Source organism: Dromaius novaehollandiae, chromosome 10, assembly GCF_036370855.1.
Source record: "Dromaius novaehollandiae isolate bDroNov1 chromosome 10, bDroNov1.hap1, whole genome shotgun sequence".
Classification (NCBI taxonomy): Eukaryota; Metazoa; Chordata; class Aves; order Casuariiformes; family Dromaiidae; genus Dromaius; species Dromaius novaehollandiae.
Window position 1 is genome coordinate 7,238,596 of NC_088107.1, and position 18,738 is coordinate 7,257,333.

Genomic DNA, 18,738 nt, shown 5'->3' on the forward strand with positions numbered 1-18,738 from the left:
GCTACAGGATGCCACTGCAGTGGCTGTCCATGTTATAAAGCTATTCCTGGCGATATAGGGAGACTCGAGTTACATTTTCACCTCCTTCCTATCCTCCATCCACCACAGCCAGCGAAGTGCTAGGAGCTTTGGGCAATACAGGCATGGGGATGCTATTGCTTGCGGTCAAGTCCTCGGGCTGCGCCATAGATTGAGCCAGACTCAGGGCAGTTCTGTGCTGGGAGTCACTAAACAAACACATAGTTTCATAATCAAAATCTCTCTTTAAATTAAACCAAGACCAAGTTTCATTAGCACAGCACTTGTGCTGCGTGCTGCTGCTGATTTCTGTGGAGAGAAGACAACTGAACTCTTTTGCATTGTAGTAACAGGCAGGAAGAGACAAGGAGAGAGAGGAAAAGAAAAAAGTTTCCAGAGTTGTTGTGACCCTGACCTAATGACAGGGAACTGATGATTGCTTTGAGTTAAACTAAATCCAGCCCCACATAATTGGCCAAGAGGCCCCATTCATTTCTTACCGATGATCAGAAAACAGAAGGTATAGAGAGAATGAAGGGAAGGGAATTAAGATTCAGTTCTTTGTTGCTGGAAAGAGAAGCCTGAAAGACTTCTGTCCAGAAATGACTTTTGATTTCTCTTTGATTTTTAATGCTAAAAGTTCAGGTGAGAAATGTGTTATTAATGAATAGGAAGATAATGACATCATTAAAAACACAAAGCTGAATGATTAAGAAGTTTTTCAGCTTTAAACTCCTAGCTTTAAACTCCTAGGTTTTGTTAACAGTTATTTCATTCCAACACCTTGCAAGCACTTTGTTTATAAGAGGTCTTTGTTAATATTTTGATTAACTCAATAAACGTTATTAGGCAACCTGCTTCTCAACTGCCAAGGAAGACCTCCTAGCAAAATCAGAATAGAAAGCTTGGCAACGGTGAAGATTCCAAGATAGGGAAATAAGCAGAAGAAAATAAAGGAAATTCCCTCATAACCTGAGCAGTCTTTAACCATTTAAGTAAAATTAAATGCATAAATAAGAAGAAAACTAATCAAACAACAAATTTCATTACAGACTATTTCCAAGGCGCTGTCCTTCAAATAAGGGATAGCTATAGTCTGGGAGGGATAGAAATATTTTCCAATGCCTTTTCAAATCTTCTAGCAATTTACACACTACCATTTCTTGGAATAGTCCAAAATAAATAAACACCCAAACACAACCCATCTCCCTCCCTCACACACACACACACACACAACACAGCTTTATTTCCTAACAGCATCCCTGGGAGGAAACTTGTTTTCCTGATGCAATAAAGATAATTTTCACCAGTACAGCCACCACTTTACCACTAATCAAAACTCGGTATCTTTAGACATGGTGCTAGCTATTGTTACTGCTGTATCAGTGATGCAACAGCGATTTTCTACCCGTCTTGAGTTGTTCCAAGTGAAAGGGGCTCATTCAATTCCATCTTTGCTGCACAGCTGTTTTGGGGGGGAGCTAATTAGTGTTCCATTCTGGGCCAAGAAAAATAACTTTTAGGGATGAGATAAGACAGAACTTGATCCTACATTTACTGCTCCCACTGCAACAAAGGTCAGGCTATGGACCTTTGGGAGAACCTCACTGTCTCCCAGAACACAGGTGCCTCTGCAAAGACAACATGCCCCAGAGGGCTAATACTTCTCACTAATTCCTTTCCTGGAGTGGACCTAAGGAATTAATTAGGCTTATTCTTTGTTAGCTTGAAGTTCCCTACTGATTCCCACCAACTGCTGATACTAAGACATTACAGTTACTTGCAGTCAGCTTTCACAGTGGAACAAGACTCCCAGCAGCAATCTCAGCAGGCAGGGGTGAAGCCTATGGCCCCATTACCTCTCCAAGCAGACCAACACCAATAGAGAATTCAAGATACATGGTCAGAGACCAGCTTTGCTCAGAGTGGAGACCTTCTTCGCCCATGAGAATCCCAACCCCCACCACCTCTTCCAGCCTGAGTAAGAAATTCCTCTTCCTTGGTAAATGACCCATTTCAACAGGCAGCAGCTGATGTTCTTCCACTTATTAGCACCCACCTCCAGCTGCTGACTGCTCATGCAGCAGAGGAGGTTAAGTGTCACTGGAGTCTCCCAGCTTAGCAGCAAGATTGGACCTGCCCTTCTCCAGCTGCATCCGTTGTGCTTTTGGGGTTGGGCCAGGCTCAAGACAGAGGATCTGACAGGGTGGAAAAGGAAATTCTGCACATTCCTCATCCGTAGCCTACATGCCAAGTGAAATGCAACGTCGAGCAGCCAGACTGGAGCGCTTGTCTTGGGCTTCGGTCTAGCTGTAAAAATTGCAATGCATTTGAAGCAAAGTTGTTGAGCTGGGTCCAAATAAGCCAGGCTGCCCAGGGTTATGAAATCATTCGTCCTCCAGTACTAATGCAACAGGTGAAATGTTAGGAAGAGCATAAATCCAGGGATACACCCTTCAAAGACTGAATTCTGGCTCAAGAAAAACACCTGCCCTGAAATGTTGTGAGCATGTGATTTTAATTTTCTTTGACCTTTTTGTCTCTCCTTTGCCAGGCATAAAAATATCTCCCTCAGAAAAAATTCTGCTGGGAAATGATGGTCCTTTTTTCCCAAGTCCTTTTAAAAAGAAGAAAGTTGCTTGTCTTCCAAAAGTCTGCTGCTAAGAACAGGCAATAGCTAAACTGCCCATTTGGAAAAGTAGTCTGTTCTGCAGGGGGAATTCTGGTAATGCTCCTCCATTCTGATACTAGCTATATTCTAACAACACAGTTGTAACAAGACTGAAATGTAACAACAGGAGAATCCAAAATAAATTCAATGCAATCCTCATAACTAACAGTTAGACAATTCAGCTTTAGGTCCCCCCACCTCCTTCCTGATGCTGTATTATTAACTATAAAAATGGAAATCCCCCAAGAGCAGGGTCGTGGCTGCTAACCATGGTGTCCTAACAGACGCTGATGTGGATAGTTTCCCTGCCCCTTCATAGCCCTGTCTGCCTTCTGGGCTGTTTTGAGATTGTGCTCCTTCCCCACAACACCCACCAGCCTCTCATTTTAGCTCCTTTGTTTCATGGCCTAAAGCACTGTGGAGTTTGCTCACATGCCCCTGTTCCAGGTCACGTCCCCCCCAAACTGTCCTCCCAGGTGGGAATTTTAATCCCACAGCGTACCAGACCTTAAAAACTTTCAGGATGAGGGAGCTGGAGCCAACATCACTCAGGAAGGAAGATATAATATAACCTGTGCCTTCCCATCGTTCCCTGGCCCTGCAGCCAAGCAGTCGGTACCGCTGTGGCACATCCTGCTCAGGCACTCAAGAACCACATCCATTGCATTCCTCGTGCCGTCTGTGGTTGATAACTTGGGTGGGACATCATCTCTGGTCCAGGGCAGGCTGGAAAGAGCTTGTAGTCAGGTTTGAGTCCAGACAGTTCTGGCAAAGCTACCTCTGATTCAGCAACAACATTGGGTTTGAGAGACTGGCTTTTGAAAAATCGCCAGCTTAGCTAAAATCACTAAGGAAAAGAATACAGTTGGAGAGTGTGCCAAAAGCGAATGTGAAATAAACTGTTCAAAAGATTCCTGCAGGAAGCTGTCGGGCTGTATTGGCATTGTCCACACAATGTTTTCTTCACCACAAAAACAATGTTTCTGCCATTGCTACCGCTAGTTTCATTCTGCTGCTTGTAAAACAGCTCCTGTCTTTGTAAATCTGTTTCCTGAAAGGGGCTTATAACCATCCCATTTGCTTCATTCAGTGCAGGGCTCTCTTCAAATCATATGGCAGGTGAGCAACCCGAGTCCACTCTGTGGTCATCTCCTGTTGCTGCTAATGCAGATAAAGTGTTCACATCTGCTCTGAGGAAGGTGTAACGCTCTTTGGACACAAGCTGATCAACCCCAGCACTGCCACCATCGAGCAGCAGGGAGGAGGGTGGATTTGAGGGAGGAAAAGCCAAGAGGAGCAGTATCTGAGGCACCATCAGCAGGGGAGTCCCTACGAGCTGCCTCGTGCCCCTGCTGCGCCAGGCAGTCAGCACTCAGCTCAAGGTCACAGTCCCCCTGACCTCAGCCCCACAAGACCAACCTAAAATTCCTGGACACATATGACCAATAACATCTTTTGTTCTGCGGGTACAGTGGAAACCTCCCCAGTAAGGATAAAGCTTGCAGATGCAGGAGACTTGCTGAACTGATGCAGAGGTTGGACCTTCATTAATGCACATGGAATCACAAGACCAACAGCTTTTCTTCCACATTTCTTCCCAGGAAACATCTGTGGTTCAGAAATAGCCTTTCAGTAGAACTGCTGAGGGCAAACAACTGCACTCATTTTAAAACGGTTTGCAAATAAGACTACGATAACATGGACTGAACTGAATGTCCTAAGAAGGTTTTTCCAGTCCTATGTCCTATGCTCCTGTTCCTTTGACCTTGCTTTTCTAACATTAACACATACCACACATTTTTCAAAAAGCAAGCAGCAAAATGGGATATTTCACTGCATTTGATCTTCCCTGAGAGAGATGAGAACAGAAACTCCTAATGCATGTTTGTCCCATGACTATAGCACTGCTGAAAGATACCTGATACTTGGGATAAGAGCACTTGCAGGGGACAGAAAATCCTCTGTTCCAGTCAAAACTCCTCCATCCCACCCCAGCAATGGCTGCATATCCATAGCTGGTGAAGCAATTCCCAAATACAATCTATCTATCATAAACAGGTCCTTAGCAGGGCTCATTCATGATATCAAAACAAGCAGTGCTGTGATTCAAACGCCCTGAGCTGTGCAATGAGTGTCATGTTGGGCGTGGAAGTGGCCAGGTAGTTTGGGTGATGGCCAGCTAACACAGTGCTCTGTGTGCATGGGTCAAATCCCCTCCTCAGCAGAAACCCTTGTGCCTCTGTCTCAGAAAGAAGCTAGAAGGAGGCAACTCCTTGTATCTGTGTGAGCTTCCTAAGCCAGTTGTCTAGGAGAGCAGAAATCCTCTACAAAATAGAATGATTCATTATTTAGCCCAAATAAGCACAATCTAGATAAAGGGTGACACCTTAACCGGGAGGAGAAGAGTCGCGCAGCAGAAGTTCCCACCCTGGGGCTGGGGGCAGGTGGTGGCAGCAGCCGCCTGGGCTGTGCACAGGCTTGTCCTCCTTTCTGTCCTTTGACCTGCGCCTCCCCAGCAGCCATGTCAGGTTTGCTAGCATTTTGGCAGCCCATCTCCTGTTTCCATTAACCCCTGACAGAGGTGAGGATGAGCTGAGGACTGGACTGGCTGGGCTGCAGGGCTGGTGCTCAGCAAGGAAGGCAGCGAGCTGCGCTCAGGCAATGGCAAAAGGAGAAGTTGGGTCAACAGTTACTGACGGGGGAAGAATGGAGACAGAAACTTGATGTGTGCTTGCTGGTTTGCCTAGTTCTTAAGTGCTGCAGCTTTTGTCAGCCAAGGTGACACTGAAGAGTAAATACACTTGGGCTTTCCAGGGCACCCAATGCAAAGCAAAACAGAACAAGACGTGTTTGCCTCAGTGGTGAGATGAAAGTCATGGGGGCACTTGGGCCACGTCCCATGCAGCCGTGACCATCCCGAGTCAGAGAGACTCACGCCAACACTGTTGGTTACGGTGGTTACTGCTGGTTGCAGTTACAGTGCCCACAGGCCTGTCTTTTCCTCCAAAACAGCCCATATCCCCCCCCCCCCCCACTTCCCTCTCCAGCCACAAAAGCTGACACCATCAGCAGGGAACAGGTGGCTGCAAATGAGTCCTTTTCCTTTGATGTCCCCACCCCAAATTTCACTGAGCTCAGGGAGAGAGCTGCAGTGTTTATTACGACTCTGAAGTCTCTGGCTTTGCCCTCTGGGTGCGAATCGCCAAGTTCTGCCCCCTGCACATGTCCCTCTTGCAATCGTCCCAGCCCGGGTCCTACCGCGAGGCTCCTCCGGCCGGGCCCCCGCACAGCAGCTGTGCCCCTTTCGTCTGGGAGGCTGCTCAAACAACCCTGTTCCCATGGCTGGACAGACAGTGTCAAAGCTCGCCCTGCTCTGCCTTCGGGGGACGTGATCATTCAGTGTGGAGAAGAGACATTTTCAGAATTCCTCTACCAAGTCTAACCTTGGAAAAGAATAAAATACAAGGGACCTCTCCCGCCAGTGACACTGTGGAGAGTTCAGTGCTCCTAGACAACCCTGTCCTATGGCTGAAATGCAAGAGTTTAACACAAAAATAAAGGGAAAATGTCCTCTCACCATCTGAGATTTGAGATATGTGTACTTACAGAGTTTGAATTATCTCTTCTTTTTTCCTTTTTCTTTATGGAATTTATTGCTAGCACCGGAGAAGAAATTTCACCTTTGCAACACTGCCAACTGCAAAGCCTCAGGCCCTGGTTTGGGGAAAGCCTGTTCCCCATTTTTCAAGATAAACACTGACATTGAACCTAATGACAGGTTGCCATACGATTGTTCAGGGTGGACACACAGACAGACTAAATCTCACTCTGGCACATGCACGTTTCAGTCCAGCGGCAGTCAGTCAGCCTGCCTTGGCCATAGGTATGTTTGTCATTTGGGAACCTGAACAACAGAAAAGGGCACAGATTTACTGCTGTCCTTGCAAGCACATATTCAGCCTCCCCACCCTGTGGCTGTGAATTGCCAAATGCCACCAAGAGCAAATTGAAGATTAAAAAGACCCCACAATCCCTGCTATGTCCTGCTTTGCTGCGGGCGTTGAGGCTGAGAGCTCCCCGTCTCTTTGTCTCAGACCAGGACTTCAGCAGGTGGTGAGCCCCTCGTCGGAGCAGACATCAGCTTTCCCGGCTGCTCCGCAAGCATCGGGGTTGCTGATGAATATCCATCTAATTGGAATTAGGGATTCTCCAGACCAGCCCTCCAACTGGAGAAATTAGCTAGTTTATTCCAATAAAGATGCTAATATGGGGGGCTTTGCGAAAGGCGAGAAATTCCCATTGTCATTCAGAAGCAATTTGTAGTGGATTTGGAGCCTTTGAAAAGGTGATGTGCTGGTGGCTGGGTTTGGATAATACCCATCCCCGATATTCACAGCTGAGCATTCTTCTCCTCCATATGCCTCAGCGTTGCCCAATTTGTATTCTCATGGCGAGGAGGCGCTGGAGCGGAGCGGCGAGCGGCGGCGAGCCGAGAGGAGGGCGGCTGGCTCCCAGGGCCAGGGGCCCGTGACGCATCAGCCCCTGCTCCAGCCAGGGGTGACAGTGCTGCGGGGTGACACCGTGGCTGGCAGCGCTGAAAAAGTACTTTGGCGAAGAGGTTTTCTTAGCTGGCTTAAGCAAGCAGTATTAATCATTTTGTACTTCTTGAGGGTCTTTGGGTGATTTTGCTAGGCAGTCAGCCCTGCTCATCATGAAATCTCTCTGGTCACTGGGGGCATGCAGTGCTGGGAGGAAGAGATGGGTGAAGTATTTCATTCAGGCTGGCACACTGAATCAGCTGCGGTACCAGGTGTCTCATCTCCTATTTTGAGTCCTAACCATTGCTTTGCTTTGCTTTTCCAAGCTCCTGTTTGATCTGGTCAGTATGCAGTTTGGCAGCCCCATTACTCTTTCTTTCTAGATTTAAATCATCAGCTCTGAAAGTGATTGAGACTGAAGTTGGCACAATCTCTCCAGCTCAACACCAAAATCCCTACTTGAATTACATGTTTCCCTTGCCATTTCCCTTCAAATGTAGCTTTGGAAATGAAGACTACACAGGCATCAGACTGGTATCGCACACAAAGCACCCAACACAGACCAGATTATCTAGGGCTTAGGGTCTCCAAAAGGCTTGGCAGCTGATGCTTCACGAATCTTGTAGCCAGACTTGCCTCTAATGCATTGGTCTCTGCAGGAAACCTAATCAGCATGGTAGCAGTGAAGCACTTCCGCAAACTGCAACCTAAATTCACATAAAAACCAAATGCCTCCCCAAACTACTCTCTGCAGATTGCTCTAGGAGAGATAATGATATCAAAATCTTTCTCTAATCTAACAGCTGCCTGGAAATGGAGGCAGAGCTCTGAGCCACAGTGAGGGACCACTTTGGCTGAGGGGACATCCTCTTGTCACTGACCTTACATCCTTTGCTCTTTCCATCTTGTGATGTAAAGTTTAGCAGTGACAGCAGAAGCCTGGAGCAGAGCTGGCTGCTCCCCAGAAGACCAGATGTGTTTGACTCCTGTCCTGTCTCTGTAGCTTTATCTGTGTGCAACCTGGCACTGAATTTTATGTTTCCTGTGAATTGCAAAGCTTCATTGAATTGATGTAACTGACAGGGTTTGCTCTACTGTAAATGTTATGTTAAGGCTCCCTCAGCCAGGTATTTCAACATGTGCTTAATTTTAAACATGGGATAGCAGCACTGAACCCAAGGGACTGCTCCTAGGCTTACAGCAAATACTTGAGGTCAGATGGTTTAGAAACACTGGTGGGGGGAAGAATATTTCCATCTGCTCAGACTCCTCCTTTGCCTGTGGACCACTGCCCCATTCAGGAGAGGACACCCTGACCAGGTTGGAGCCCAGAAATGCTCGCTGTTCCGCCACGGAGATGAGCGCTGCCCTTGGCACTGATCGCCTCATTCCCAGAGGTGTGAAGGTCGATAGCCTTTTCCATGGCATTGCCACAGCTTTCATCATCAGTGAACTCTTTGCATGGCAGAATTATTATTCCTTGTTTAAGTTCTGTGTTGAACCTAAACATTTTCTCTAGCAACACCTGCAAGCATATTCTTGTTTCTCGGTTGCCATGCTGTGCATTTGCTTCTCAGGCTCCAGGTGAAACAGTATCATTTTTTGATGCTTAAAGCAGATGTAAGTTTAGAAGTTAGAGATAGAAGAATCTTAATAAGTGGCTGCAAAGGAAAAAGGGAGGCTTGGTCCTCAGCCAGGGCAGCTGATGCATCTGGGAGAGGTTGCTTGGACGTGTGGTTTGGCTTGCCATGGTCCCTCGTGTGACCAGAGCACAGGTGAGGATTGTCTGAGTAGGAGAGCAGTGTTGCCCGGCTCAACTTTACATACCGAAATAAGTTAAATTGAACTGTAAAAGCCCCTGAGTAGGGTTTACGGAATCTGTTTGTGATCACAAAGCACCACATAATTGTAACTGTATACTCCTTGCTTTCTTATCTTACTTGTAATGTTCATCTGAATTTTAATGAAAATGAGAAACAATGTTTCCCAGATATTTTGACCAGCTCTGAAGCAATGTTTTGAATTATATACCTGGAAAGAATAGCTCTATCAGCTGAATGCTTTTTTTTTAACCTGAAAGACAGAATTAAGATGCTGTTTTATTTTTTCTTTCCAGTTGGCTGCATTTCCTACGTGGGGCTCCGAACTGTGGAGCTCTTTCTTCTCCCTGGTCCTTGTATAATGTGGGGCCATGTTAGCTGCCTCCCAAATAAAACAGGGAAAGAACAGAAAGCAATCAATTTGACTGAAATGTCTCAAATAGGGAGGCCATGCCCAAGCCAAGGAAACTTGTAAAAGTCAGAACAGAGATGCAATAGCGTATGTTGAGTGCACCTCTGCACCACGGTGTCCACAAGGGGAAAGGAGAAAGGCTGCAACCTGAACAGAACCAGGACGTTCTCTCGGTGAAGTAACCCAGTACAGAAAAGTTTGCCCCACAAAAGACAGCCACCACCTGCTGTGGACATCAGCTCCCACTTCCTCACGAGGATATCATGGCACAGATGTAAGTAACTTTGTGGCACTTGGACTGTCTGTGAGGAAAAACACATCTCCGCTGCCCACCCTCCCAAGCCCTTCCTCCTCGTGATGATCACATCTCCCTGATGCATGCTTCAGATCTGCAGTTTAGGCTGTTGGGGACCACTTTCTGATGTAGTCCCTGATGCACCCGATGCAATGAAGGGGATGGAAGGAAGGATGGCTGCCAGGCAGACGGACCCCCAAAGGGATTCTGCAGCACCACTGTCAGCCACAGCAGCGCAGTTGGGTTGTCACCTCCTCTTTCCTGGTCCTTGTTCTGAATGGTGCCGTCATTCCTGCCTCCAGAATAAAACAGATGTGGGAGATGTTTCCACCAAAAGGAAAACCAGTTTCTACTGTTCTGTTTCTCTCTGCCTGTTGGAGAATCCTCCCTCCCTTTCAGGGCCCCTGTAGCTTTCCTTTGTGCCTGTTCTAGGATGAAAAGAGGTAGTCATTGATTGTATTAATAATTCAGAGCCTAATCTCATGGACGGGTGTTCACGGCCCATGAGGTGGCAATCTTTCATCTTGAGTTCAGGATCAGCCAGATCCTTTAGAGGTCAAGGAAGAGAGCTGCAGCATGGGACATGCCTCCAAAATAATAGGCTTAGGAGACTCGTGTGTGTGGATGGAAATGGCAGATGAACAGCCCTCATGCTCTGCACTCTCCATGGCCTGTGCAGCTTGAACCAGTAATGTCCACAGACCCCTGAAGGTGGCTTCCATTAACTTCCGCGAGTTCTGGAGTGATCCATGCTGCACTGCACAACCTGTCAGTTGCCCGGGTCGCCCGCACACCTTCTGCTCCTCAGGACAGCCACCTGCCTGCTGATGACGATCTTGCACTATCATCCCTCTTCTCCTGTGGCCAAGCTCCTCCTTTAACTGCCTACTCATTTGTGTAAGCTTAATCTCTTCTGGAAGGACAAAGTGTACAGGCACTATTTGCTTTGTTTGTTTCGTGGCCAAGCAGATCCTTGTGCGGGGAGAAGACCAAATTCATCTTTAACACAAATAGATGAAACTGGTCACGGGCACTAAATTGGGGATTCCCAGGGTAAGTAAAGAAAAGAGAAAACAAAACAATGTCTTTACTTTCCTCCTGGCTGTACTTTACACTGCAGGGCAAATTTATGCCATTGCTCTCAAAGCCAGTGCGAAAGGCCAGCAGTGCATTCTCCATCAAGTCCTTTTCTTCCACAGGTCTGCTTCCATCTGCTGCATCTAATGTAACGAAACGGCAGTTGTGTTTTGTTCGCACCCCCCGGGGCCAAGTGCACGCAGAGGGGAGCCCTCCGAGGTGTGCCTTTACACCTACTTTACACCTTGCTGGCTGTTTATGGCAGAGAAGGCAAGGTCAAAGACATGCACCTTGCACTTGGAACTGAAGGTGCCAACTCCTCGTGCGATGCCGAAGATTAACGGCGTGCTGATAAGGGCTAGGGGAAGTGGCCAGCGGAGACTTCTAAGCGTTCCCTTGGCAGGAGCTGTGCCTCGCTGTGGGGACTCGCTGCTCCAGCCAGCGCTCACTTTTCCCAGCAGGGAGTGAGCTCAGCACCAATTTGCTGCTGACATGATGCTCTGCCGCTGTTGTTACCAAGGCATTTTTAGTGCCCTGTGCATTAGCATTTTTTCTGTCTTGTGCTTTGTCTTCTCAGGGAAACAGTTCCACGGGATAACCAGGGAATATGTATTTGTGGCGGCAATTCCCCTCCCCTCGGCCCCGCCATGGTAACACAGGCCCCAAGTGTTCGGATTAGTAACGCTCCAGCATACAGTATTTTACAGCGTGGGACTCGAGCCCGTCCCACTGTGCACACCTGCAGAAAGGCCTGTGCTCGCGACCGCGTCCCCCCTTCCTCTTTGTCTGTTATATTCACTTGGGTCTTCTCTAACCCGTTGGTTTACCTTCTCTAAGCAGGGTTTCCATTTGATTTCCTGTCTGTACAGCATCCCAGGCCAGACAGAGGCAGCTCTGTCTATACTATCGTATCCAGACACTATAGTATTCAGAGCTGTAAACTGATTTGCAAATAATTATTACAGACAGATACTATTCTTTATATACCAGAAAACTTATCTGGTATACATCAAACTTCTCCCCGTCTTTTCTCTGCTCTTTCTTTACCGATTCATCCACAAATACATTGTTCCTTTGTCAGTACTATATAAGCACAGTATCCACATTTAAGAAAAAGACCCCTTTGATGTCAAGTTTTCTGTAGCAAGGCTGTTTAGATTTGTTATGATTAAATCACATCCATTTTCTAATTTGTACCTAACACACACACACACAGATCCCTCTTTAAGCCTTAAGCCCGAGCCGTAGAGGTGCATTTTGTCTTTGCTGCCAGCTTACTCAAGCTGCGGAGAGCCGCTGTGTGCTCTCTGCAAGTGTTGCCCCCTGCACCGCAAAGAAAGAAGAGAAAGAAGCACTTTGCAAAGGGCTGCTATCATGCGTGCGCTAAGGCGTACTGAGTGCGTTTGTGGCTCTGGGACTGCAGTAATTAATTGTGCGCCTGACACTCCAGCTCGCACGGCCTTGCACCCAGCGCCTTCCCACCGCAGCAGCAGAAGCGCAGGCACCCAAGCACCCACGCACGGGTGCCTCCCGCCGATGCCGGTCCGATGGGAGCTGGGTGCTCAGCTCCGGCTCACGCCGGGGGCTCAGGGCGGCTGCAGGGGGACCCCGGGCCGCCCCGCCCCGCAGCGGCTCCTCTCCCCTCGCCCCGCCGTGCCCGCGGAGGGGGGGCAGCCCCCGGCCCCCCCTGCCCTCCGTGCCCCCCGCTGCAGGTGGAGCATCCCCGCTCCCTGCGCGCCGAGGGGGCGGCGGGTGCCCGGCCGGTGCTGCGCCGCCCTCCCCCGCCGCAGCCGGCTCCCCGCGTCCCCGCCGGGGCGGAGGGAGGGATGCGGGGAGGGAGGGAGGGGACCTCCCTATCTGGCGCTATCGCCTCCGCCTGCCTCTCACATGCTCCGGGCGGGCGATGCGGCTCCCCGCGTCCCGCTGAGCGAGGCCGCGCTGCACCCCGCCGGCGCTGCCCTGCGCAGGGCAGGGGGGGCCGCCTGCGCGCCGGCCCTGGGCTCTTCCCCCCACCAACCATCCCTTTTTCTCTCCTTTTTCCTTCTTTTTTTTTTTTCCCCTCCCCTCCTGGAAAAGCAGCCGCCGCTCCCTGCGCTACCCCCCGCGGCGGGCTGGCGAGGCCGATGCGGCCGCTAAGGTAAGCGGGGCGCGGGGCTGCTGCGCGGCGCGGCGCGGCCGGGCCCGGGGGCGGCTCCGCGCGCCGCCGCGGGACCTGTTGAGGCTGCGGCTGCCATCTGCCTCCTCCCTTCCGGGGCGCCTCGGCGAGAAGCCCCGGCTCCCCCCGGCTGCTCTGCCCGCTGCCTCTGCGGCCGCCTTCGCGCTAGCCCCGCGTGCGTGCGTGGCTTTATCTACCCTCCCTTTGATGCTTCCGCTAAAAGCGCAACCTCCTGGGCTAAATCCGCTGAATTGCTTCCTTGCAAGGCCACGCATCCAAACTGAACCCCCCCCCTCCCCCCGCACCCCCAGCATTTTGCCCTTCCCCGTTGGAGAGCTCGTACCGGCGCCGAGCGCTATGACACGGCGCGGCCCGCTTGCGGGGATGCCCAGCTCTCCCCCCAGATCCCGTGGGCTCAGAGCCGGGGGGCTCCGCCGGCCCCAGGTGTGACAGCTGCGCGGCCGCGGGAGCCGCGGGGAGCCGCGCGGGCCGGCGCGTCGCTCGCGGCGGAGCAAGGCTCGGCTTTGCTGCCTTCCTCCCCAACGACCGGCTCCGTAAACAGCCCACTAACCTCAGCTAGGAGAAAAAAGGAGGAAGCGGTGCAAAGCGGCAGAATATCGCCCCGAGTCAGGACATTTCAGAGGCACCAGCCAGAATAACCCCTGTCGAGGCTTGCTTCCACTCAGGGACCCAAATATTATATATATTTAAGGAAACCGGGTTGTGTTTGCAAGACAGGTGCTTTTTGTTGTGGTGGTGGTTGTGAGGCAGGAGATGAAAGTTTGGTGTTGTTTTGATGTGATTCTTGATTGCTGCCTGTTGGAGTAATTGCATCGCAATTGCTCAGAGGTAGAATCAATTTCCCCAAATTGAGATTTTAATGAGAGCTTGCAAGCTGCTGTTATGTCATGTGGTTTAAGGCAGCGTTGGATTGCATTTATTTTATAAATTGGATACTTTTGCAAATGGTTTAGGGATAACAGCACCACCCAGCGGGAACGAGAGCCCCGAGCGGTACTTAATCCGCGGAGGAAGCACATGTGCCCGTCTGAAAGCTGCTCCCTGCTCAGAAACAGCTACCGCAGCAATCCAGTGTCATTTGCTGAAATACCTACGGAGGTGCTGGATGCGAGATTTGTGCTATTGCTTTTCCTCATAAGAAGGAATGTCTCTGTCCTAGGAGATATTCAGGAAAATGTTTAAAATCGGCTGATGATGCCGTCAGGGTCCTTAGCATTTTGTAACTCAATGTGCTCAAGACCTACATTTGCAAAAAATTGCTGGTTTTTTGGCAAGAGCCCTGTTACCTTGAAATGAGGAGACCTCGGAGATGTCCTCAGCTGACCTGTTCGGTTGGAGAGGGGGAGAATTAGGCAGCTATGTCTACACTTTTTCAAGACATGAGCAGTTTTTAAAAGCAGCAGAGAAAGATGAGGTTGTCCTACTGTCCTGCTACGCAAACTGGTTTCTGTCTCTGCTGACAAACACACAGGTCTCCGTGACTCTTCTGTGCTGTTTATTTTTTGGCAGTTCAGATTTATCTGTCCTTTCTGCTGAGCTGACATTTGGCCATTCGAACGTGCTCTTGGGCACTCCCGGCCCACGTGGTTTTTTAGATGGGAGGTGAGACATGAAGAAGATACACTAAAGAGATGTTGCTTAGTATTTACTCCTAAGAGGAAACTGGGCCAAGAAGACCAGCTCCTAGCAGAGAGCCAAATCCCCGGAGGAGGAGTCCCAGCCAGTCCTCCGCCCTGCAGGACAAGGGATGACTACAAGCTCCCTTGCGTGAGAGCCGAGCTCACGCCACAAGGCATTGCGAGCCAGCGAAAGGGGGGGGAAAGCAACGAATGCCACCAGTCAAAAAAGTTAACGTGATAAACTCTATTTGTCTGAAAATATCTCTGCTTGTCTCGCTTGCCGTCACAGGTGAGACTGGAGGTTTTCCACCACCCCGTCTTCCCTGCCCCTTGTTCAGCCTGGCCGGTTTTGAGCGTTTAGATGTGACTTTTGTGTCCGACTGTTTGGAGTGGGCACTGTAAAGAGATAACCCACAGCAGCTTCATTTAGGGAAGCTTTTAATCAGTCACCCTCTGCAGATGGAAAGTTGCAGGTCAAGAAAGCATTATTGTTTTTTTATTGTTGTTACAAAGCTGTATTTTATTATACCTTCGACCCAAGCGCCTCTCTTCAAGTAGCCAGACTGACGAGTCTAACGTTCACAGAGGCAGCTCTGGGCAGGTTCGTTACCTGAAACAGTGAACTGGCTTCTCTGCGCTTTGCTAGGCAGTAGTTGATCTGCCTTCAAAGCCCAGCTCCGTGCCATCACCTCCGCCTGCCCCATTAAGTTACTGCAAAAGTTATATGTACGGCACTAATGAGGCCCCTGACAGATGCTTTCTCTGCCCAGGCTGTGTTGTGGAGGAAGACAGGTTAGTAGGGAAGCTTTTTTCGACACTTTCTGAGCAGCTTCAAGGTGCACAACAACATACGGAAGCGTAAAGCTGGTATCTGACAGCTACGGGAGAGTTTCTGCTCATGCTGTCAGCAGGGAAAACTGTAAAGTGGTAAATAATAGAATGATGAGTAAAAGGAAGGTCTTAAAAATGAGCTGCAATGTTTTCCACTATCACAGATGTGAGGTGTGGCTCTCACTTGCAAAAAGATGAATGATTTTTTTTCTTCTTGTTTAGAATTTTTTTCTTTAATATGGAAATCTTTCAGAGCACAGGTGTTTGGTTTTTCTTCCATGAGCATTTTGGAATCACTTGTCAGACCTCCCTGGAGAATAATTTGGGGTTTTCTACTCCAAACAGCAAGTGTTTTTCCTTTCTTCCTTCTTTAAGGAGTGGTCTGCTTTTTGCTGCTTAAACCAAACACTAATATAAATCATTGCAGAACATTTTGGGATTATCTTCCTGCTCTGGCGATCATGGTTTATTCTGGCCGGGCCCTGACCAGAGTTCACCTAAACTCCGTCCTGAGGAACATCAAATACAGATGACCACTGTTAAAATCAGTTCTTCATTTTAGCAGCACCCCTTTGACAGGGCCTGCTTATGTTAGACTTTGCTTGAACATACAGTGAAAAAGGCGATCTCTTGCCAAATTTACAGCTGGACACAACAACTAAGCAAAACAGCAGAATAAGGAAGGTGCGGTGAGAGGGGAGCAATGTCAACAGCAAGGAACAAATATCTGCTAATCTGAGATCCAGTGTGCTACTTAGTATTTTCTAACCAGTTTTGAACTAGGCTCAGCAACCAGATAACTTTTTTCCCTGCAGTCTAGCATCCAGAATACTAAAAACGGACACCAACGTTATTCACTGATGGAAACTCCATAGCACAAAATGAATCAGAACAGGTGGTAGGCACGGCCTCTCTCATCTCAACTGGTTTGCCACCAACACCTAAGCACTGGGGTTCACAGGCATCTTTTGGTGTCTGTGGAGTGGTGATTATATTTTCAAGTTCCATCAGTAGCAATAGAAACGCCCAGGAATATTTAATATGGATAATTCATATGGATCTGATATAGGCTACAAGTTTGTATGGTCCTAGATGTTAAATGGCATTTTACGAGCCGATGCAGCCTTTGTGCATTGCTGTGAACATTCATGCCAGAGTTACTCCTCAAGGTTGATCCTCCATTCAGAAAAGTCAAGGAGTGTTTTGCCATGGACTTGCGTGGGAAGATAATTTTGCCCTCATAAACATTTCCTGAAGATCATACAGGGTTTTGCAAACATGTCTTAACTAAATTCCCCACCCCACTGCACAGTAGATAAGCGCTGCCTCATTTCTTACTGCGGGGACGCTGAGGCAGAGAAGGCAAAGTTGCTTTCTGAAGCTGTGTGAGATAGCTGCATGCAGAGTTGCCACGCAGAAAGTTCATGGGAGAGTCAGGAGTAGACCTAGGAGTCCTGACATCCATTCCTCTAACTACTAGTTACAGTCCTCAGAAATACCCATATTTACTATTTTAGCCGTATAATTATAGGTACTGAGTAATTCCATTAGGAAGGCTGTAAGGGGAGGTATCATCTATAAACCTTACTGTTCAAATTAGACATACTCACTAGCCTCACTGAAGCCCACAGCCATGCATGGTGTGACCCAGGGCGGAGAGGGTGCTGGGAAATATTCAGGAAAGTAAAGACAACCAGTCCCTGCTGAATTTCCCCCAGGATCTGTGCCCTTTCTGCACATCCTGCAAATACCTTGGAGAATTGTACCGGCTAACCCTGACCGATTTCTCCTTATTTGTCACCTAGAAACTCGGAGGCATGCCACCCCTCCGTAATGACATTAAACAAGAGGATCAATGTGTAAATGACAGAGGCTGATCCTTTGCCCCTTGAGCCAAGCGGCTGCACCCTGTAACCGCGCGCTCCCGCCGAGGTGTTTGCACGGAGCGGCGGGTGGTTTCCCACACATTGTTTGCAAAGAGCATCGGGCTCCTCCATGCTCAAAGGCGCTGCCTAAATGGAGGTGCCCGTCTGGGCTTTGAGAAGGGAAGAAGCAAGGGAAAAAGCAGCCAACGCTTCACTTTGTTCCACATTTAGCAGCCTAGACATCTCCCGTAGGCGAAGCAGAGATACTAATTTCACACCGCCTATGTTTTGGGGGGGTGATTTAAAGTCCAGGTCTTCGATTCAGCTAACCAGAAAGGTGAAGGTGATTTGTAAAACATGGGATGGGGAGCAGGATTTCAGAAACACACCTTATTGGGGGCCCTTCCCCGCTCTGCTGTTACGGTTTGGACACATCTGTTGTTTTCTCCAGTGAAATCCTCTGCTTTGATCAATGCCAAAAACAGCAGTCCCATTTGCAAGGCATGATGCAACTGAGCAAAATCGAGGAGAAATTTTTACAAACTGGAGCCAGTGTCATCAGATCATTGCTTTATGACAGCACAGTTTTGCCTAAACCAAAGGCAGAAGCTTCACAAGGGTCTTACTTAAAAAAAAAAAAGCTTTAACTGGATTCCAGTCTCACATTGCAATGTGCGAGTTTGCCGCCAAACAGCAATGCCAAAGTGGGGCTTTAGGTCAAACAAACCAGCCTCACAGCAGCTATTTAGCACCTGGATTTTAAAAGTTAGTAATTCAGCTGTTGTGTGAGTTAAAAAATAAATAGATCGTGCTATATGTCATCAGGCTGGGAAACAGCTGAAGTGAGATTTCTGAGACTGAAATGAAAGCAAAGCTTGCACTGCAGAAAGGCAAGGCGAGAGCAAGAGGAGGGTTTGGGGGTCTAAAACCGCTTTCCCTCATTCTCCCCCTGCCTGGACTCTTCCCAGCTCCTGGGTCCACTCCCTTCCCCCCAGGCTCCTTCCAGCTCCAGCTGCCTACACATCCCATCAGCGAGGATTTCTTCTTGGGTGGCAGCACAGCTGGCAGGGCTTGGACATATTTGCCCCTGTTTGATATCCCCCACAGAGAGGTGCTTGGGGTAGGCGTTTCTCCCATGCTGCCTTCGCTACAGGTCTGGATCCGGCCTGCCAGCTTTCATCTCTCACCCCGCTCGGCCCAGGCTGGCAGCTCTTCTGCAGCAAAACTGGCTTTACTGGACATCACCCGAGTCTAACGGTAGAGGGGTCAGGACCAAGACAGAGCTCCAATCAAGCAGAAAAGGCCGCAAGTTTTTTAGATCCCATATGGGTCCTGTATGGAAAAGTTTCATTTTAATTCCAGTTGCAGCCTGGACAAAACCCTGGTGTGCTGCCATTTGGAGGCAAAGGGGCTCAA

General features: G+C 48.9%; 1 protein-coding gene and 1 long non-coding RNA gene across 3 annotated transcripts in view; one reads left to right on the forward strand and one right to left on the reverse strand.

Annotated features, from left to right (window-relative positions):
- The window catches only part of LOC112985629 (uncharacterized), a 27,528-nt gene extending 13,866 nt beyond the window's left edge, over positions 1 to 13,662 (reverse strand). The window contains exon 1 of the long non-coding RNA XR_003259788.2: positions 13,558 to 13,662. This is a non-coding gene — a long non-coding RNA (uncharacterized LOC112985629). The remainder of the gene's footprint in view (positions 1 to 13,557) is intronic.
- Positions 12,737 to 18,738, forward strand: part of RGMA (repulsive guidance molecule BMP co-receptor a) — a 27,024-nt gene continuing 21,022 nt past the window's right edge. For both annotated transcript variants that reach the window (XM_064517196.1, XM_064517197.1), the window contains exon 1: positions 12,737 to 12,968. In XM_064517196.1, the coding sequence (XP_064373266.1) occupies positions 12,955 to 12,968 (14 nt within the window). In that variant the 5' untranslated portion in view covers positions 12,737 to 12,954. The remainder of the gene's footprint in view (positions 12,969 to 18,738) is intronic.